Source organism: Salvelinus sp. IW2-2015, linkage group LG11 (assembly GCF_002910315.2).
Source record: "Salvelinus sp. IW2-2015 linkage group LG11, ASM291031v2, whole genome shotgun sequence".
NCBI classification, from domain to species: Eukaryota; Metazoa; Chordata; class Actinopteri; order Salmoniformes; family Salmonidae; genus Salvelinus; species Salvelinus sp. IW2-2015.
In genome coordinates this window covers 7,782,615-7,801,490 of record NC_036851.1, presented here as the reverse complement: position 1 = coordinate 7,801,490, position 18,876 = coordinate 7,782,615, and the positions used below count along the sequence as shown (strand labels likewise).

At 42.7% G+C, this 18,876-nt stretch overlaps 2 protein-coding genes across 4 annotated transcripts in view; one reads left to right on the top strand and one right to left on the bottom strand.

Annotated features, from left to right (window-relative positions):
- Window positions 1-2,962: 2,962 nt before the first annotated feature.
- LOC111970554 (plakophilin-1-like) lies at window positions 2,963-8,353 on the top strand (the record flags this gene model as incomplete). The annotated part of the gene is made up of 8 exons (XM_023997373.2): window positions 2,963-3,180; window positions 3,631-3,748; window positions 4,024-4,203; window positions 4,413-4,583; window positions 4,846-4,999; window positions 5,408-5,594; window positions 6,794-6,878; window positions 7,690-8,353. Coding segments are annotated over 8 exons (1,188 nt in total), but the record flags the coding sequence as incomplete, so codon positions are not given.
- A 9,006-nt stretch (window positions 8,354-17,359) lies between these two features.
- tnnt2b (troponin T type 2b (cardiac)) overlaps window positions 17,360-18,876 on the bottom strand; it is an 8,608-nt gene continuing 7,091 nt past the window's right edge. For all 3 annotated transcript variants that reach the window (XM_023995949.2, XM_023995948.2, XM_070445521.1), the window contains exon 11: window positions 17,360-17,595. In XM_023995949.2, the coding sequence (XP_023851717.2) occupies window positions 17,556-17,595 (40 nt within the window). In that variant the 3' untranslated portion in view covers window positions 17,360-17,555. The remainder of the gene's footprint in view (window positions 17,596-18,876) is intronic.

The following is an 18,876-nucleotide window of genomic DNA, read 5'->3' as shown; positions in this document are numbered from 1 at the left end:
CTGCAGTGGAGCAGGTTGAGAGCTTCAAGTTCCTTGGTGTCCACATCACCAACAAACTAACATGGTCCAAGCACACCAAGGCAGTCGTGAAGAGGCCACAACAAAACCTATTTCCCCCTCAGGAGACTGAAAAGATTTGGCATGGGTCTTCAGATCCTCAAAATGTTCTACAGCTGCACCATCGAGAGCATCCAGACTGGTTGCACCACTGCCTGGTATGGCAACTGCTCAGCCTCTGACCGCAAGGCAGACAGAGGGTYGTGCAAACGGCCCAGTACATCACTGGGGCCAAGCTTCCTGCCATCCAGGACCTCTATATCAGGCGGTGTCAGAGGAAGGCCAGGTCTCCTCCCTGTCTCGTCGTTGTCGGTGATCAGGCCTACCACTGTTGTGTCATCGGCAAATGTAATGATGGTGTTGGAGTCGTGCCTGGCCTTGCAGTCATGAGTGAACAGGGAGTACAGGAGGGGACTGAGCACGCACCCCTGAGGGGTACCTGTGTTGAGGATCAGCGTGGCGGATGTGTTGTTACCTACCCTTACCACCTGGCCCGTCACGATGTCCAGGATCCAGTTGCAGAGGGAGGTGTTTAGTCCCAGGGTCCTTCYCTTCTTGATGAGCTTTGAGGGTGCTATGGTGTTGAACGCTGAGCTGTAGTCAATGAATAGCATTCTCACGTAGGTGTTCCTTTTGTCCAGGTGGGAAAGGGCAGAGTGGAGTGCAATAGAGATTGAATCATCTGTGGATCTGTTGGGGCGGTATGCAAATTAGAATGGGTCAAGGGTTTTTGGGATAATGATGTTMATGTGAGCCATGACCAGCCTTTCAAAGCACTTCGTGGCTACAGACGTGAGTGTTACGGGTCGGGAGTCATTTAGGCAGGTTACRGTAGTGTTCTTGGGCACAGGCACTATGGTGGTCTGCTTAAAACATGTTGGTATTACAGACTCGGACAGGGCGAGGTTGAAAATGTCAGTGAAGACACTTGCCAGTTGGTCAGCGCATGATCGCAGTACACGTCCTGGTAATCCGTCTGGCCCTGCGGCCTTGTGAATGTTGACATGTTTAAAGGTCTTAATCACATCGGCTGTGGAGAGCGTGAACACACAGTCTTCTGGAACAGATGGTGCTCCCATGCATGTTTCAGTGTTATTTGCCTTGAAGCGAGCATATAAGTWGTTTAGCTCGTCTGGTATGCTCGTGTCACTGGGCAGCTCGCAGCTGTGCTTCCCTGTGTAGTCTGTAATGTTTGCAAGCCCTGCTACATCCAACGAATGTCAGAGCCGGTGTAGTACAATTCGATCTTAGTCCTGTATTGATGCTTTGAAGGTTGGATCGTTCGTCGGAGGGAATAGAAACTGCATTGTTGGTTTGGGGCTCGTAAGTWAGCATTTCACTGTAAGGTCTACACCTGTTGTATTCGGCGCATGTGACTAATACAATTTGATTTGATTCATATATATCGGAGGGAATAGAGGGATTTCTTATAAGCTTCCATGTTAGAGTCCCGCTCCTTGAAAGCGGCAGCTCTAACCTTTAGCTCAATGCGGATGCTGCCAGTAATCCATYGCTTCTGGTTTGGGTATGTACGTACGGTCACTGTGGAGACAACATCATCGATGCACTTATTGATGAAGCCAATGACTGATGCGGTGTAGTCCTCAATGCCATCGGAGGAATCCCGGGAACATATTCCAGTCTTTGCTAGCAAAACAGTACTGGAGCTGAGCATCTGCTTCATCTGACCACTTTTTTATTGATCTAGTCACTGGTGCTTCCTGCTTTAATTTTTGCTTGTAAGGAGGATAGAATTATGGTCAGATTTGCCAAATGGAGGGCGAGCGAGAGCTTTGTATGCGTCTCCYTGTGTGGAGTAGAGGTGGTCCAGAATTTATTTTCCTCTGGTTGGACATTTAACATGCTGATAGAAATTTGGTAAAATGGATTTAAGTTTCCCTGCATTAAAGTCCCCGGCTATTAGGAGCGCCGCCTCTGGGTGAGCGTTTTCTTGTTTGCTTATGGCAGAATACAACTCATTCAATGCTGTCTTAGTGCCAGCCTCTGACTGTGGTGGTATGTAAACAGCTATGAAAAATACAGATGKAAACTCTCTAGGTAGATAGTGTGGTCTACAGCTTATCATGAGATACTCTACCTCAMGCGAGCAATAGCTCGAGACTTCCTTAGATATCGTGCACCAGCTGTTATTTACAAAAATACATAGTCTGCCGCCCCTTGTTTTACCAGACGCCGCTGTTCTATCCTGCCAGWACAGRGTATAACRAGCCAYCTGTATGTTGATTGTGTCGTCGTTCAGCCACAACTCCGTGAAGCATAAGATATTACCGTTTTTAATGRCCCATTGCTAGTTTAATCTTCCGCGTAGGTCATTGATTTTATTCTCCAAAGATTGCAAGTTTGCTAGCAGAATGGAAGAAAGTGGGGGTTTATTCGATCACCTACGAATTCTCAGAAGGCAGCCCTCCCTTTCGGCCCCTTTTTCTACACCTCCTCTTCACGCAAATCACGGATATCTGGGCCTGTTCCCYAGAAAGCAGTATATCGTTCGCGTCGCGCTCGTCAGACACGTGAAAGGAAAAAAAGGATTCTGCTAACTCGTGGTGAGTAATSGCAGTCCTGATGTCTAGAAGTTATTTTCGGTTATAAGAGACGGTAGCGGRAACATGAGTGACAATGACAGAGCTGTACTGTAGTTAAGTGAAAATTAAACACCTCATATTTCGTGTCAACCCTGGTCGTGGGGACTCGAAGGGTGCGCAGGCTTTTGTTCTCTTCCTGGTTATGCTTTGGGAAGTACACGCCGTGCCCGTGTCATGACAGTTTGATCAATGTACACTGTGTTGGCTATCTAGTATTGCTTGTGTTGAATGTATTGTTTGTGTTGAGCTTGCTAAGATCGATGGTAATAATGCCACAAGAGTAGCAGGTACCAGCTATTTGAACAACAACTGCTGCTTCTACTACCACTGAACTACTGCAACTTTGTCCTTTCTCTTCAGGTCTCCTTTGGAACCTGTCATCTGCAGACAGTCTGAAGCCAGAGCTGGTGCGTAGTGCTCTGCCTGTCCTGACTGAGACTGTGGTAGTACCATACACTGGAGATGAGACAAACAGCAACCAGGACCCAGAGGTCTTCTACCATGCTACGGCATGTCTACGGTGAGACACATCAATCAATGCTGTAGACCAGGAGTGTACATTGCGCAGATGGATACAGGCAGTTAGCCAGGAAGTTAGAGAGACAGACTTATGAACTGGCAATGGGAGGGGCTCATGATGACAGATCCCAGGTACCATCTACGCTTGTTTTGGCATTGAGCGAAGCGCTTAATTAAATTTGATCCAGTGGCACTGCACTGGCTGAACCTGTAGATTACTCTCGATACTACTCCTAGCCTCTTAAGTTGTGTCTGTGCCAGTCTCAGAGGATTGGGTAAATAGCATAATACAAATTCTTACTGTCACTCATGGATGAAAGTACTGTTCTGTTCTAGTCTGTATTGTTATCCACTGTCAGACTATACAATGCTGGCCTGACCTGCCTTTACCTGATGTATGACAAGACCAGTTTAACTTCATTTTCCCCGACTGCCCCGACTGCCCCAACAGAAACCTGAGCTGTGCGACTCAAGGCAACAGGCAGGCCATGCGTAACTGTCGAGGCCTCGTCGACTCTCTGGTCAGTTACGTCCAGCGCTGTGTGGCTGCAGAGAGGCCAGATGACAAGGTGAGCATGCAACATTGAATTACTTAAAATAAAGTTTAAACAAGTAATGTTGAATTCATGGAATATAATTATTCCGCAATAATAGAAAGTCTAGCTCGAACTACATGTGAACGTTTCATGGAATACATTTTCTCTAATGGTTACATGTTTGTTGCTACCTACTTTCTAACTTGGAGTTGGATGGATCATACTATGAACATGTGTGTGCTACAATAGAGATACAGTACATGCTAAGCTAACCAACCCTTTAATACTTTTGCCTCTGTCTGTGTCAGTCTGTGGAAAATTGTGTGTGTGTCTTGCACAACCTGAGCTTCCAGCTGGAGAGTGAAGCCCCTGCCCTCTTCAGCAGGATCACTGCCCTGGCCAGGACACCCAGCAGGGCCAACACCCCCAGTGAGACCGGCCCCATTGGGTGCTTCAGCCCACAGAGCAGCAAGGTCCAGGAGCAGGAGGTGAGACAGGCATATAGGTCAAATAAAATCCAGGGAGAGCGGAGAGAGACGGATACACAATAGCAACATATCGTATTGAATGAACTATACACTTTTTATCATTACACACGGCAATTACATGTACATCAACTTCCGTCGTATATTTTCCATCACCTAAAAAAAATCTGATGATTGATAATAACTTGGTCCTCCTCTTTTTACTCTTGTAGAGTCACTTTGACTACCCTGTGATGGAGGAGCAGAACCCGAAAGGAGCAGGCTGGCTCTTCCACTCCAAGACCATGCAGAGTTACCTGTCTCTGCTGGGGTCCAGCCAGAGAGAAGAGACCCTGGAGGCCTGCTCTGGAGCCCTGCAGAACCTCATTGCTAACCAAGGCATTGTATGAACAACACTCATTTACATTTACATTTAAGTCATTTAGCAGACGCTCTTATCCAGAGCGACTTACAAATTGATACTCATCATTTTGATTATTTCATTATTTATTCACACAAAAAGTATTTTAAATGCAACAAATGTATAGAGAAAAACATGCACCAAATGTGTGTATAAAAAACAACATTCACATCATGGTCTCACTTAATATTCTTTATAAACCCTTCATAGACCCTTTTATAATGTCTTCATCTCTGTGTCCACAGGTGTCTAGTGTGATGAGCCAGAGCATCGTGCAGAAGCTGAACGGCCTGCCTCACATCTCTCCCCTGCTGCAATCCTCCAACCCCAGCCTCCAGAAAACTGCTGTGTCTCTGGTAGGGAACCTGGCCAAGAACCAACGCCTTCAGAGCACCATGGGTGAGCATGGACACCAATCATAGCCCTGTTCTTTGTAGAACAGATGGAACCGAAAATGTTTGGTCAGAGGAAACCTTGTTTCAACGACTGTGTAGTTTGCATTGAGAGCAAACATCTCGCTGGGCCAGTTTAGCTAAGCAAATTTTCTCCTGGTATTTTAAGGCTGCCCTCCCCCACCTCTCTGATTCTAAGCGGTTGGGTGCTTGGGTTGGATACATTCAGTTGTGCAACTGACTAGGTATACCCTTTCCCTTCACTTTCCCCTTCCCTTCAGAGAGGATTAAACATTTCATTTACACCTGACCTTTGGTGGTTTTAGCTTTTAACATTTTGTGGTTGAATTAGCAACACTTCATCGCGTGCGTTTGCTGGAGGTGAATGACCTAATAGGATGTGTCTTGTCTGAAGCCCGACAGACCCTACCGGAGCTAGTTGGCATCCTCAGCTCATGGACCAAGAAAGAGAAAGAGTTTGATGACACCCTGGCCATGGCGTGCCAAACCAGCCACAGTCTGCTAATGAAGGAGCCTGAGCTGGGGAAACCCCTGCTGACCAACAAGCTGGTCAACTCAGTTAACGACCTGAGCAAGAACAGGTAAGGCCTGGCCAATATTTTGTATTGCAATTTTTTTAAACATTTGGCCGTAGTTAGTCTGGCAAATGGATGGAGGGCTGCTGGGTTCACATCCTCAAGGATACAGAGACTATGAGGACCCTGGCAGCATCTCTGTTCCAGTGCCACTATGACTATGCTTGTATCGCATGGTTCAGTGGCATAACAACAAATCTGAAAGACAAACTTCAAACAGCCCAAAATAAACTGATGAGAATTATACTCATGCTCAGCCCTAGGACGCACATTGGTCCTAATATTTTCAGGGAACTGAACTGTTTTACAGTTGATCTCCGGGTGGTGCAGATCAAACTGTGAATGTTTTTTAAAGTTATACATGGCCTTGCCACCAGTTACCTGTCTGGTTATTTTCATTTCATTTTAGACTCATAGCCATTTATTTTATTTTTTTTGCCAATATCAGACCGGTGCGCTATAGAAGCATAGCTGAAAAAAGCTATTTCCTTAACACTGGTCAGGTGCACAGGAATGGAATGGTGTACCAATCCATTTAAAATCCATCCCTACGCTAGGGAGATTTAAGGTAAACCTTAAGAAATGTTTTATGGGAAAAACGCTTTAAAACTGCACATACTTGGTCATCTATCTTATTCCTTTTACTGTTTCCTCCCTACTGATGAGATGTATTTGAAATGTATTTTGTTTTTGTGTTATAATCTTGTGTATTTTTATTTTTTCATGTATTTTCAACAGGACCACAATGGAAATACGTGTTTTGAACMTTTTTGTGTCATCCTCAATGATTTGAATGGCATTGTACTGTATCCACATGTGTGGTTGTATTGTGTTTAAAATTGTCAACAAAAATGAAATAATAATCCCCTCCCATTCCCCTACCTTTGGGCCCTTGAGCAAGGCCCTTAACCCTACAACATGCTCTCCWTCCAGGGGCACTGCACTGCAGCTTGACCCTGTGCTCGTCTCAACTGTGTGTGTGCTGCCTGGGGCAGAAGACATTTCCGTGGTTCACTGTAACTATTGGACAATACATTAGAGCAGTTTGCAATATACAATACTATATAAAGAAAAATGGAAAAATTCTAACAGTTGTGGGCAGCCACTTTGGGGACATTCTAAAGAACCCAGATAACAGAGCCTTGAGTTTGAGGATAATAGAAAGAATACCCCAGTCTTATATGGATTGTTCTTTCTCTTGATAGGGATTTCCCAAAGGCCAGCAAAGCTGCAGGTGTGCTCCTCTACAGCCTCTGGTCAGAGAAGGACGTACAGAGTTTCCTAAAAAAGGTAKCAATTTTGGGCTGATATTTCAAACAAATTCTGTTTTTGTACGATGCAATGTGATATCCCTGTTGCAGATATTGACCTCTTTTGTCAGACATGCGTTTTACCTACCAGTTTACGCCTCAATACCAAATGAAAGCGAAGACAACATGTGATTGGGTGGGTTTTACAATGGAGGCAATAGAAAGGACAATCTGAATAGGCAGGCTCAGTCAGGTCAAATACGGTAATCGGTGTGATGACTCATCACCCCTTCCCTGAAGGTAGTTGCTATTATTTCTGCTGGCACCTTTTTTATGTTGTGAAAACACAGTAGAGATCCACAGTATCTGTCTGTACTCGACTGGGTGGGGTGTGTCGAGGGTGTGTCGAGGTTATTTCCTCAGTTCTGTGAACCTAATCCACGCCCCCCCCCCCAGTCAGGTAATTATCCAAAACAGTGGAGGACGGATGGGGAGATTATGTTCTGTTTGGTGGTATTCTGTACACCTGCAAAAGATTAGATGCACATGATCCATAGGGGTGCTGAAATGGCACAGCCGAGGAATCTAGAGGAACAGGTTCGACTAGGCTCTGCAGACCTAGGACATCTTATCCCTTGTCTAGTCCTCTTTAACTTCTAATGACTATAGTTGGGTCTTGATCTGTTCCATCAGTTGCTTGACATTTCAGCTTCACTTGGGCAACACTTGGTGAGAAACCTGGCGTGAGCTAGTAACTGTAACTATGCCATAACGTATTATTTTGTCAAGGGGGGGGGGGGGTCAGTATCAAGGGGGGAATCTAATGTCTATTTTAATCATGTGTCCTACAGCAAGGGATGAATAAGGGTTCCTTTGTGAATGACATCACCAGCGCGGCTCACCGGTCTGTGCAGGTCATTGAGTAACAAGACAACTGGCATGGATCTCTTGGCACAACCTCCGGATGTACTAATGAACTTGTGGGCCTAATAAACCTACTACGGTACATATCAGATTGGGTCCAGTTAATCTGATTACAACATTTTTACGTTAGATTTTTAAAACAATTTATAGCTAATCAGAATGCTTAGCCATTATGTTTAGTTGTGTCTTTCGTCTTACGTCAGTACAAAGGTGATGATCTTGCACTTATATTTCTGTTATTTTCTAGGCTCTTTTGTGTTTACTAGAAATCCTTTTTTTCCTGTTTTTCCACTGTAAACATGATGCTTTTGTATTGATAATGTCTGGTTACTGGGATTGCTTGAATAGGGCCCCTTCGCTTGCATGTCAATTATGGTTCATTGTGTATTTATCTAGCCAGGATAGTCCACTCAGTAACAATTGCCACTGTTTGTCAGGTAGTCCTGAGGGTATACTACAAAGCAGGATCAAGGAGTTAGCCAACTAACTTGCCTAAATATATATATATATGTTTATATATATAGACAAGTTTGAAATGGGCATGGTCAAATTGATTCCAAGGTTAGCTGGCTAACTAATTGATCCAGCATGCCACTCTGGGTTCCACAGAATCTAATATATATATATATATATATATATATATATATAGAAAAACGTACACATCACAAAATGGACATATTGTGATGTCACCGACGTTTAACCTTGTGTAGCTACTGTGCTCCTCCATATGGTACATTCATACTTTAAGCATGTTTGCTACATTGATGTTTTTGTCCATTACTGCATGGTTTAGATTTTATTTTGTCACGTGACATTTTAGTCACTAGCTAGGTTACCATCTAATTGGCGTCAGATTTTCATGCAAATATTCAAAAATCTGCATGAAAACAATATGCACATTTTCCAACCAGAAATGTGTTTCCATCAAATTGACTTGTTGCAGATAAAAGGCTGTGCGTGATGACGTAGTGCACATACAAATATTTTTTGCTTTAAAATCCCATGTACCTAATAAAAATACAAATTAAATGTTTTTTCATTGCATTTTGAAATCTACATATGGTTTTCTCACAATTTTTTTTCTCACAGTTTTCTCACAATTTTTGTTATATAAGGAGTGTGTCTACTCTGGTATTGGCACGTGCGCTATAGCCACGTATAGGCTACATGATTATTATGGGCAAAAGAGCAAAATAATTTTTATTTGTCAAACTGCAGCCAAGCATCGATGATCATGTCACCAGAGTAAGACCCTCGATAATTATTGGAAAGGAGCATCAAGCTTATTAACTTGCACTTTCACCACCCTGTGAAGTTCAATTTATTTAATCTGTAGCTTAATAAACGGTGTGCTTTCTCGATGAGTCGTAATGGAAGGACCACACAACATGTCATCGCGTGACTCCAAGTTTACTTCGATACGATGGTTATTATATCAACATTTGCGCATAAACGCGTTTCCACCGACATTTCTCGRATAATTGYWTTTACAGACACAAAAAGATCCCACCTTGTCAACTTTTGGAAAGTTTACCAAAAACAAATCTGTTTCCATCAGGCATGTCATGACATTTTTTATCCAACATGTACTTTACTCTCATWAAAAGGTTGGAGSGAAACCTGTTTACTGCTGTGTATTTAAATTCAGATGAGGTACTGTAAGTGTAATGTATCACCAAAGATATTTGCTGTTCTGTACTCATTGGATAATGGATAAAGTATATTTTCAAAACATGTGTTCATGAGAACTCTTTATGCTTGTTAGCTTAGTGTTTTTTCCCCCCAAGTTCACGTTAGATGATACATACCAGTACTCGTGTGAGTACATGCTGTACTTAACAGAACCATAACAACCATTGGCAGAGGTAGTAGATCAGCAATTGGGGAATGCAACTATGTGAAGCCTGAAGACAAATGTGTTTGAAACATGAGAATAGAAATTCCAGAAATGGAAAGTACATTAGGGGGCAACGGAGCTGACACCAGGTGAAAATTATTTTATGACTGATTATTTTATGAGGTAGTGTGGTGAGCAATCAACACATGTTGTGATGAGAACTTGGCAGGGATCTGAAGACTTGTCTTACCTTCCCAAGCTAATGCTTTGGCTTAAACTCATTGTGTTAACATAGGCCGCAGTTCAATACAAGGTGTCGGGTGAAAGCGCTGTGGACAATGTGCCTTTTTAAATGCAATGTTCCTGACATTCACAGAGATCGTGTCCACGGTAAACTCTGCAGATGCCGGCTCAAAATTGAAAAATAGCAATAAACGTCAAGCGCTCTACAACACGCGTTGGATTGAATCCCGGCCGTAGTCTCAAAGGCTCGAGTCGAGACACAGACGACTCCCGATACCCACTCGGTCAAACAAGGACGGTTCTGCTCCACTTGAATAACAGCTGGTGATGCAGCAGGAGCAGACACATACTGTCCCTGGTCTACAATCATGCCCTCACTTTGTTTTGTTTCACTCAAGCTGCCTGTCTCGTCTGGTCTGCTGTGGTTGGTCTGGGCATAGGGTGCAAACTGTTTTGTGGGCAGATTACCAGTTTGTCTTTCACCAACTATTCACGTTACTTAACTGATTTACGGTTCTGGAATTAGGAAGTGGTATTTAGGTTAGGGTTAACCCGCTTTAAATTATGTTCTGCTTATAAAGGCTTCATAAAGCCTTCATAATACCTCCATAAGCACTACATAAACATGTTACAAAGRATCTATAACCYTATGTCATGTTTTATGAAGGGTGTATACATGTCAAATGTAGAATGTCACTATGTTAAATATAATGTAAATGTGCTTTAMAAAGGATGACATGTTGTGCTGAAGGAGGGCACACACTCTAAAGGGAAGTCATGTCAGTCGCATTACACCTACAGTCGTCTCATTCACAGAAACCTCCGCCCAGATGCGTGGAAGATATGGTGGACCAACGCATTGAAGTTGGCCTTTAGTTAGGGTTAGGTTTAAAATAACATGTTAAGAAGATAAATTGTTTAAATGGATTAAATGGGCAGGGTTTAGCCATAACTATGACTTTGTGGCTGTGTTGACGAGTGACGATGAGGGAGAATGTTTTTGCTAGCAAAGGATGACAAATACTGTACTCGGTAAGGTCACTTCCATAGAATTCTATGGTCACTCCCACTAAGGCCAACTTTGAATGGTTGATATCCCAGGCTTATATGTGCTGTGTGCAATAACCTGGGGATGACGTTACACCAAGAACCACTTACCTTGATGAAAGCCCCCAACATAKGGACATTGAAAGTGGCTTTCTTCTAGCTTCCTACATGTTCCTCAGTAAACAAACACACACTCAACAATATAACGAGCCATACCGTGCGGTGCTGGGCCCAGTCAGGCCTTTGACACATTCACCCACTCCCTCACTGAAAGATCAGCCACAACATGTTGGCACCATTGTAACAGGTTGTAATCAAGCCCTGGTCTACAGCACGGGAACACAAGAGGAATACCCGGTGCGATAGTCTCAGGTTGGATTAATCCAAATCATCTTGGCTCTGATGCATGCACACACACACAAACACACACTTTGCAGGTCCATTAAACCATTTAAATACCTCTAAAACCCTACCCTGTGGATCATGAGAGAACCTTCATAAATCAGCAGAATGTTAGTCACCTATTTATTGGCACTTTATGTAGTGTCCTGTTATACTTTGTTGGAATTGAGACACCTTTTGTCATTCAAACACATCCATGGCAAGCATTTTGCTACATCCGCAATAACATCTGCTAAACACCTGTATGTGACAAYTAAAATTGCATTTGATTAGGACTCTATATCGCATAATGCTGTACTTAATTTAAAGTCAGACACCTTTGGCCATTCATAACACATACATAAAGGCGTACTGATGCAAACACAAGTGCATTAACACTTATGGATTTATCACTAACAGCTAAAACAAATAAACGTTAAAGACATGTTAAAACCATAGATTACTTTTCTTTTTTTTTCTTTTTTAAACAATACAAATACATTAAGTTTAAAAAAGTCCAGCAATGCAGTTACATTGAACATTTCACAGGGCTGTGAATAGTGTAGAATGCCTCTCTGCCTGCTGGAGGTACAGCATGTTGGTAATGTCACACGGATATGCCACATTTATGAACCCTTTATAGAGCCGGACATACCGTTATAGATGATTTGTGACACATTTATGTAATGTTTATGAAGGCTTTATGAAGCCTTATATAAACTGCACATAATTTAAAGCGAGACCGGTATTTGTATAGTAACAACAAACAATTGTGTGGTTCCCTTGAATTTATAGATTTGTGGACACGTTTTGTTGAAATAAACTATAGGGAATGTATATGGAATTGCGGTGGGTAATGTTTGACCTTTTAGCGTGAGATACACTACTGTTCAAAAGTTTGGGGTCACTTAGAAATGTCCTTGTTTTTGAAAGAACAACAGTGAAGAGGCGACTCTGGGATGCTGGCCTTCTAGTTGCAAAGAAAAATACATCTCAGACTGGCCAATAAAAAGAGAAGATTAAGATGGGCAAAAGAACACAGACACTGGATAGAGGAACTCTGCCTAGAAGGCCAGCATCCCGGAGTCGCCTCTTCACTGTTGACGTTGAGACTTATGTTTTGCCGGTTCTATTTAATGAAGCTGCCAGTTGAGGACTTGTGAGGTGTCTGTTTCTCAAACTAGACACTCTAATGTAGTTGTCCTCTTGCTCAGTTGTACACCGGGGCCTCCCACTCCTCTTTCTATTCTGGTTAGAGCCAGTTTGCGCTGTTCCGTGAAGGGAGAAGGATACAGCGTTGTACGAAATCTTCAGTTTCTTGGCAATTTCTCGCATGGAATAGTCTTCATTTCTCAGAACAAGAATAGACTGACGGGTTTCAGGAGAAAGTTCTTTGTTTCTGGCCATTTTGAGCCTGTAATCGAACCCACAAATACTGATTCTGCAGATACTCAARTAGTCTAAAMAAGTTTTATTGCTTCTTTAATCAGAACAACAGTTTTCAGCTGTGCTAACATAATTGCAAAAGGGTTTTCTACTGATCAATTAGCCTTTTAAAATGATCAACTTGGATTAGCTAACACAACGTGCCATTGGAACACAGGAGTGATGGTTGCTGGTAATGGGCCTCTGTARGCCTATGTAGATATTCCATTAAAAATCWGCCGTTTRCAGCTACAATAGTCATTTACAACATTAACAATGTCTGCACWGTATTTTTGATCAATTTGATGTTATTTTATTGGACAAAAWAAWTGCTTTTCTTTCAGAAACAAGGACATTTCTGAGTGACAGCAAACCTTTGAACGGTAGTCTATATTATTTGCGTAAAAAGAACACGATCGCTACTCTCTCACATGGTGTACAAGTACAAAAACACAGTGTCAAAAAATGCAGGATGATTGACATTTGCAAGACTTGGCACTGGCAGCCAGGTTGTCAATTATGGCCTTCAAGGAAGGTGTGGTTGGTATTTTAATGCCATTGGCATTAATCCTTAACAGAGTAGATGCTTCAGGTTCCCACCAACTCAGCCATGGGTACAGAGTCATGGGTARAGTCACAAAGACATGAGGCAGAAGGAGCGTAATGTACTGTCTGGATCTTGTGAAGAACCACCCTGTGACATCATTCTTCCACCTTCAGTGTTTCATTGTCTAATTATGAACTAGGCAGTATATTTAACTGGCAGAAAATGAATAGTGGCAAACGGCGGTATGCTCACCCAAAGTTAACTGCTATGCATTTACCTAAGCCTAACCCTTACCTTTAAGCTACAGTCCTTAGCTGAAACAATAACAAAGCAGTCACCACACTTCTGTTTTGGTAKAAATCTGAGGGATGGGCCTGGAGAAATAAACCACTGTTATATTCATAAACCGAGTTATGGATGCAATGACATAGAAACTATAGTTTTAARCATGTGTTTGTTTACATTTACATAGTTTACAAACATTGAACTCMCTGGATAACATGAAAACTGCCTAACCAGCTCTGCTAGGGCGAGTAAAATGGTCAGAGTGGTCTCATTTGTGTCTGGAAGTAGCTAGCAAGCTATCCAACATTAGTTTCGATGCTTGACTCACATTGTAAGGCCAGTACGCTCAAACCAACCCTACTCCTCGGCCAYAGCATCCAGTGTGCGCTCCGAGAGGTCTGAATTTACAAATGGACAATCTGACAACGCTCTGAATTTATGTGTGCATTCTGGCACTCCAGGTTGAATTAAGAACACACCAGAAGTCGTAAAATGTCTAACTAGTAATTTTGTAGGCTTAGTTGTTTTAGTCGTATGTACGGGATACGCATGGTATACAATGTCCAATGAAATGCTTACTTGCAGATTCCTTCTCGACAAAGGAACAACAATAAAACATTACAACAATAAAACATTCTAAAACATTTAGGCAAATCTGACCACGACTCCATTTTGTTGCTCCCAGCCTATAGACAGAAACTAAAACATGATCCGTGCTCAGATCTGTTCAACGCTCATGTGGACTGGGATATGTTCTGGATAGCATCGGACAACAACATTGATGTATACGCTGATTCGGTGAGCGAGTTAATTAGCAAGTGCATCGGTGATGTTGTAGCCACGGTAACTATTAAAACGTTCCCCAACCAGAAACCGTGGATTGATGGCATTATTCACGCAAAACTGAAAGTGCGAACCARTGCWTTTAATCAGGGCAAGGTAACCAGAAACATGACCAAATACAAACAGTGTAGCTATTCCCTCCGCAAGGCAATCAAACAAGCTAAGCGTCAGTATAGAGACAAAGGCCCGCTACCCGCTACCAAAACCTGCAGGCTCTCCTATACCGCAGCCAACTTGAGTAAAACATTTAAATGTGTTAACCCTCGCAAGGCTGCTGGCCCAGACGGCATCCCTAGCCGCGTCCTCAAGCATGCGCATACCAGCTGGCTGGTGTGTTTACGGACATATTCAATCAATCCCTATCCCAGTCTGCTGTTCCCACATGTTTCAAGAGGGCCACCATTGTTCCTGTTCCTAAGAAAGCTAAAAGTAACTGAGCTAAACAACRATCGACCRGTAGCACTCACTTCTGTCATCATGAAGTGCTTTAAGAGACTAGTCAAGGATCATATCACCTCCCCCATACATGACACCCTAGATCCATTCCAATTTGCTTACCACCCCAATAGGTCCACAGACGACGCAATCGCAATCACACTGCACACTGCTCTAATCCATCTGGACAAGAGGAATACCTATGTAAGAATGCTGTTCATCGATTACAGCTCAGCATTTAACACCATAGTACCCTCCAAACTCATCATTAAGCTCGAGACCATGGGTCTCGACCCCGCCCTGTGCAACTGGGTCCTGGACTTTCTGACGGGCCGTCCCCAGGTGGTGAGTGTAGGAAACAACATCTCCACCCCGCTGATCCTCAACACTGGGGCCCCACAAGGGTGCATTCTCAACCCTCTCATGTACTCCCTGTTCACCCATGACTGTGTGGCCATGCACGCCTCCAACTCAATCATCAAGTTTGCAGACGACACTACAGTGGTAGGCTTTAATACCAACAACGACAAGGTGGCCTACAGGGAGGAGGTGAGGGCCCTCGGAGTGTGGTGTCAGCAAAATAAGCTCACACTCAACGTCAACAAAACAAAGGAGATGATCGTGGACTTCAGGAAACAGCAGAGGAAGCACCCCTCTATCCATATCGACGGGACAGTAGTGGAGAGTGTGGAAAGTTTTAAGTTCCTCGGCGTACACATCACAGACAAACTGAAATGGTCCACCCACACAGACAGCGTGGTGAAGAAGGCACAAAAGTGCCTCTTCAACCTCAAGAGGCTGAAGAAATTTGGCTTGTCACCAAAAACACCAAAACTTTTACAGATGCAGAATCGAGAGTATCCTGTCGGGCTGTATCACCGCCTGGTARGGCAACTGCTCTGCCCACAAACGTAAGGCTCTCCAGAGGGTAGTGAGGTCTGCACAACGCATCACCGGGGGCGAACTACCTGCCCTCCAGGACACCTACACCACCCGATGTCACAGGAAGGCCAAAAAGATTATCAAGGACAACAACCACCCGAGTCACTGCCTGTTCACCCCGCTATCATCCAGAAAGCGAGGTCAGTACAGGTGCATCAAAGCTGTGACCGATAGACTGAAAAACAGCTTCTATCTCAAGGCCATCAGACTGTTAAACAGCCATCACTAACATTGAGTGGCTGCTGCCAACATACTGACTCAAATCTCTAGCCACTTAATAATAAAAAATTGGATGTAATAAATGTATCACTAGTCACTTTAAACAATGCCACTTTATATCATGTTTACATACTCTACATTACTCATCTCATATGTATATACTGTACTCTATACCATCTACTGCATCTTTTCTATGCCGTTCGGCCATCGCTCATCCATATATGTATATGTACATATTCTTATTCATTCATTTACACTTGTGTGTAGTTGTTGTTAAATTGTTACCTGTTAGATATTACCTGTTAGATATTACTGCACGGTCGAAACTAGAAGCACAAGCATTTCGCTACACTCGCATTAACATCTGCTAACCATGTGTGACCAATTCAATTTGATTTGATTTAAAAGATAAGAATATAAAACATAAAGTAAATGTAAACATTTTGGCATAAGTATAATACAGGAAGGCACAATTTATAGTCCAATATTTACATGTGTATTGGGGAAGGGGAGGATGGGGGCCAGTCTATAAACTGAGCATTGTAATAAGAGTCTGGTAGCAGCAGTTGTGATGTGTGTGTAGCGTATGAATGTATACAGTGCCTTCAAAAAGTATTCATACCCCTTGACTTATTCCACATTTTGTGGTGTTAAAGCCTGAATTCAAAATTAATCAAATAGATTTTTTTCTCACCCATCTACACACAATACCCCATAATGACAAAGTGAAAACATGTTTTTAGACAATACTTTGTAGAAGTGATTACAGCTGTGAGTCTTTCTGGGTAAGTCTCTAAGAGCTTTCCACACTTGGATTGTGCAACATTTGCCCATTATTCTTTTCAAAATTCTTCAAGCTCTGTCAAATGTATTGTTTATCATTACTACACAACCATTTTTAGGTCTTGCAATAGACTTGCAATGAACATGCCATACTAATAAAGGCATTTTAATTAATTATATGAAGAGTGCCTTGGTCCTCCTTTCTTTTTGATGACCAATTTACACCTTTTACCAAAGAGCACCTTCTATCTACCAAAATATACTATAGTGTACCTTAGTAGCGCTTRCCTTCCTCCTCTTTCTACTAGACTTTCAGGTAGATTTAAGTAAAWACTGTAAAAACTGTCTTTTTGGTAAGCAACTCCAGTGTAGATTTAGCCTTGAGTTTTAGGTTATTGTCCTGCTAAAAGGTGAATTTATCTCCCAGTGTCAGGTGGAAAGCAGACTGAACCAGGTTTTCCTCTGGGATTTTGCCTGTGCATAGCTCCATTGCATTTTTTTTTCATCATGAAAAACTCCCCAGTCCTTATTGATTACAAGCATACCCCCATCTTACCTTCTTAGTCATCTATGCTGTTGCTCATCACACGTGAGGAGAGAGACATTCAAACATATTTGTTTTGGTTTATTGTGATACATTTTTCCCTAAAAATAACAATCCACACAAGTTAATTCCAAATATTTTTTTCTGAAAAATATTCCATATGTCACACAAGTCTTCCTMGTCTGTGGAGTACRAGGATGTCCATCGGGCAAGGTGGTATGAATGGAATGAACTCCTATGGTCTCAATTCTGATCTGCAACATTATTTCCTCAAGCCCCGTTTGCTCCTGGTCCCCTTGGTACTGAGAAGAGACACAAGGTTAACACTGTTATATCAACCAGGCCACCCACCAGCCAAGAAGACAAGTATGTCTCCAAGTGAATCCACACTCAAGCCACCTAATTACATTGCTTGAGAGGTTGACAATGCAAGGTATGAGTGGGAAACGCAGTACAATACCAATAGGTAAACCCAATAGGGAAAGAAAGAATTCAGAAAACAAACAATCTTATCAAGTGTTTGGCTTTGTTGTCCTATGGCAATTGGTTTACCCTTCTCAGATATACTGCTATACTATACAAACATTGGTAACGTATCGTATAGTAATTAGAATGAAGAGTCAGCACAACCATTGTGGTCTGATCCCCGGGATGCGTGTACCACTGATGCGGAACAGCATTACAAGGGGAGACATCGCACGTTTCATATGCATTGTCAACGGAACCTGCCATGCCTTCTCCTCCTGAAATATGTTACCTTCATTCTAACCTTTGAAGGAAGCCCTGAAGCCATGTTTAGTGTTTTTATGTGTGTAAGCCCCCAGGCATGTGTAGCATGGTGCAGATCYTGTCCCCATACCCTGGCAGTGGTTGTTTGAATGTGATGCCCCTTTAGAGAGAAGCCAGTAAAGGCTGTTGAAAGCAACGTGTCATGAGACAGGGATTAAGCAAATTCATAGAGCTTGACTCTGCCACTGAGAATAACTGCGTGCTCATTTTATGTAGCTACTCTGGTGAGTGATTTTTTTTGCTTTATGCTGGCAACCAGACAGCACATTACGCCACATCGCCACATGTACTATGCCACAATGTGTGATTTCAGCATTCGGTTCACCTCCCCAGATATTAAATTACACACTGATGTTTTAGGCAATATCGATAGTATTGATTAACACCCAGATTGAAGTGGGATTAAGTCTGGCAAATTGGTGCAGGTCTGAAACCATTGAGAAATAGCCATTTCATCCAACAGTGTGGGGCCCGCAGCCTTATGATAGCGGTTTCATGTCCTTCTTAGGACACGTACTGACATGCTCAGGCTAGTTTACTAGAGTCTGGGAAATAAAAAAACTCAGATCAGACCCAAATATAGTGCCTTCAGATATCCTACATGGGGTATCTGAAGGTAGGTCTGGCATGTTTAGAATACCAGTGTTAAGTCTTCTGTATTTTATTGTGGGGCGTATTACTAGTTGTGACCTCACAGGTCGATTTGGCCTTTCAGCTGTTGCAGTTCCATTGTATCCCGTGTGTGTGTATGTGTATGTGTATGTGTATGTGTGTGTGTGTGTGTGTGTGTGTGT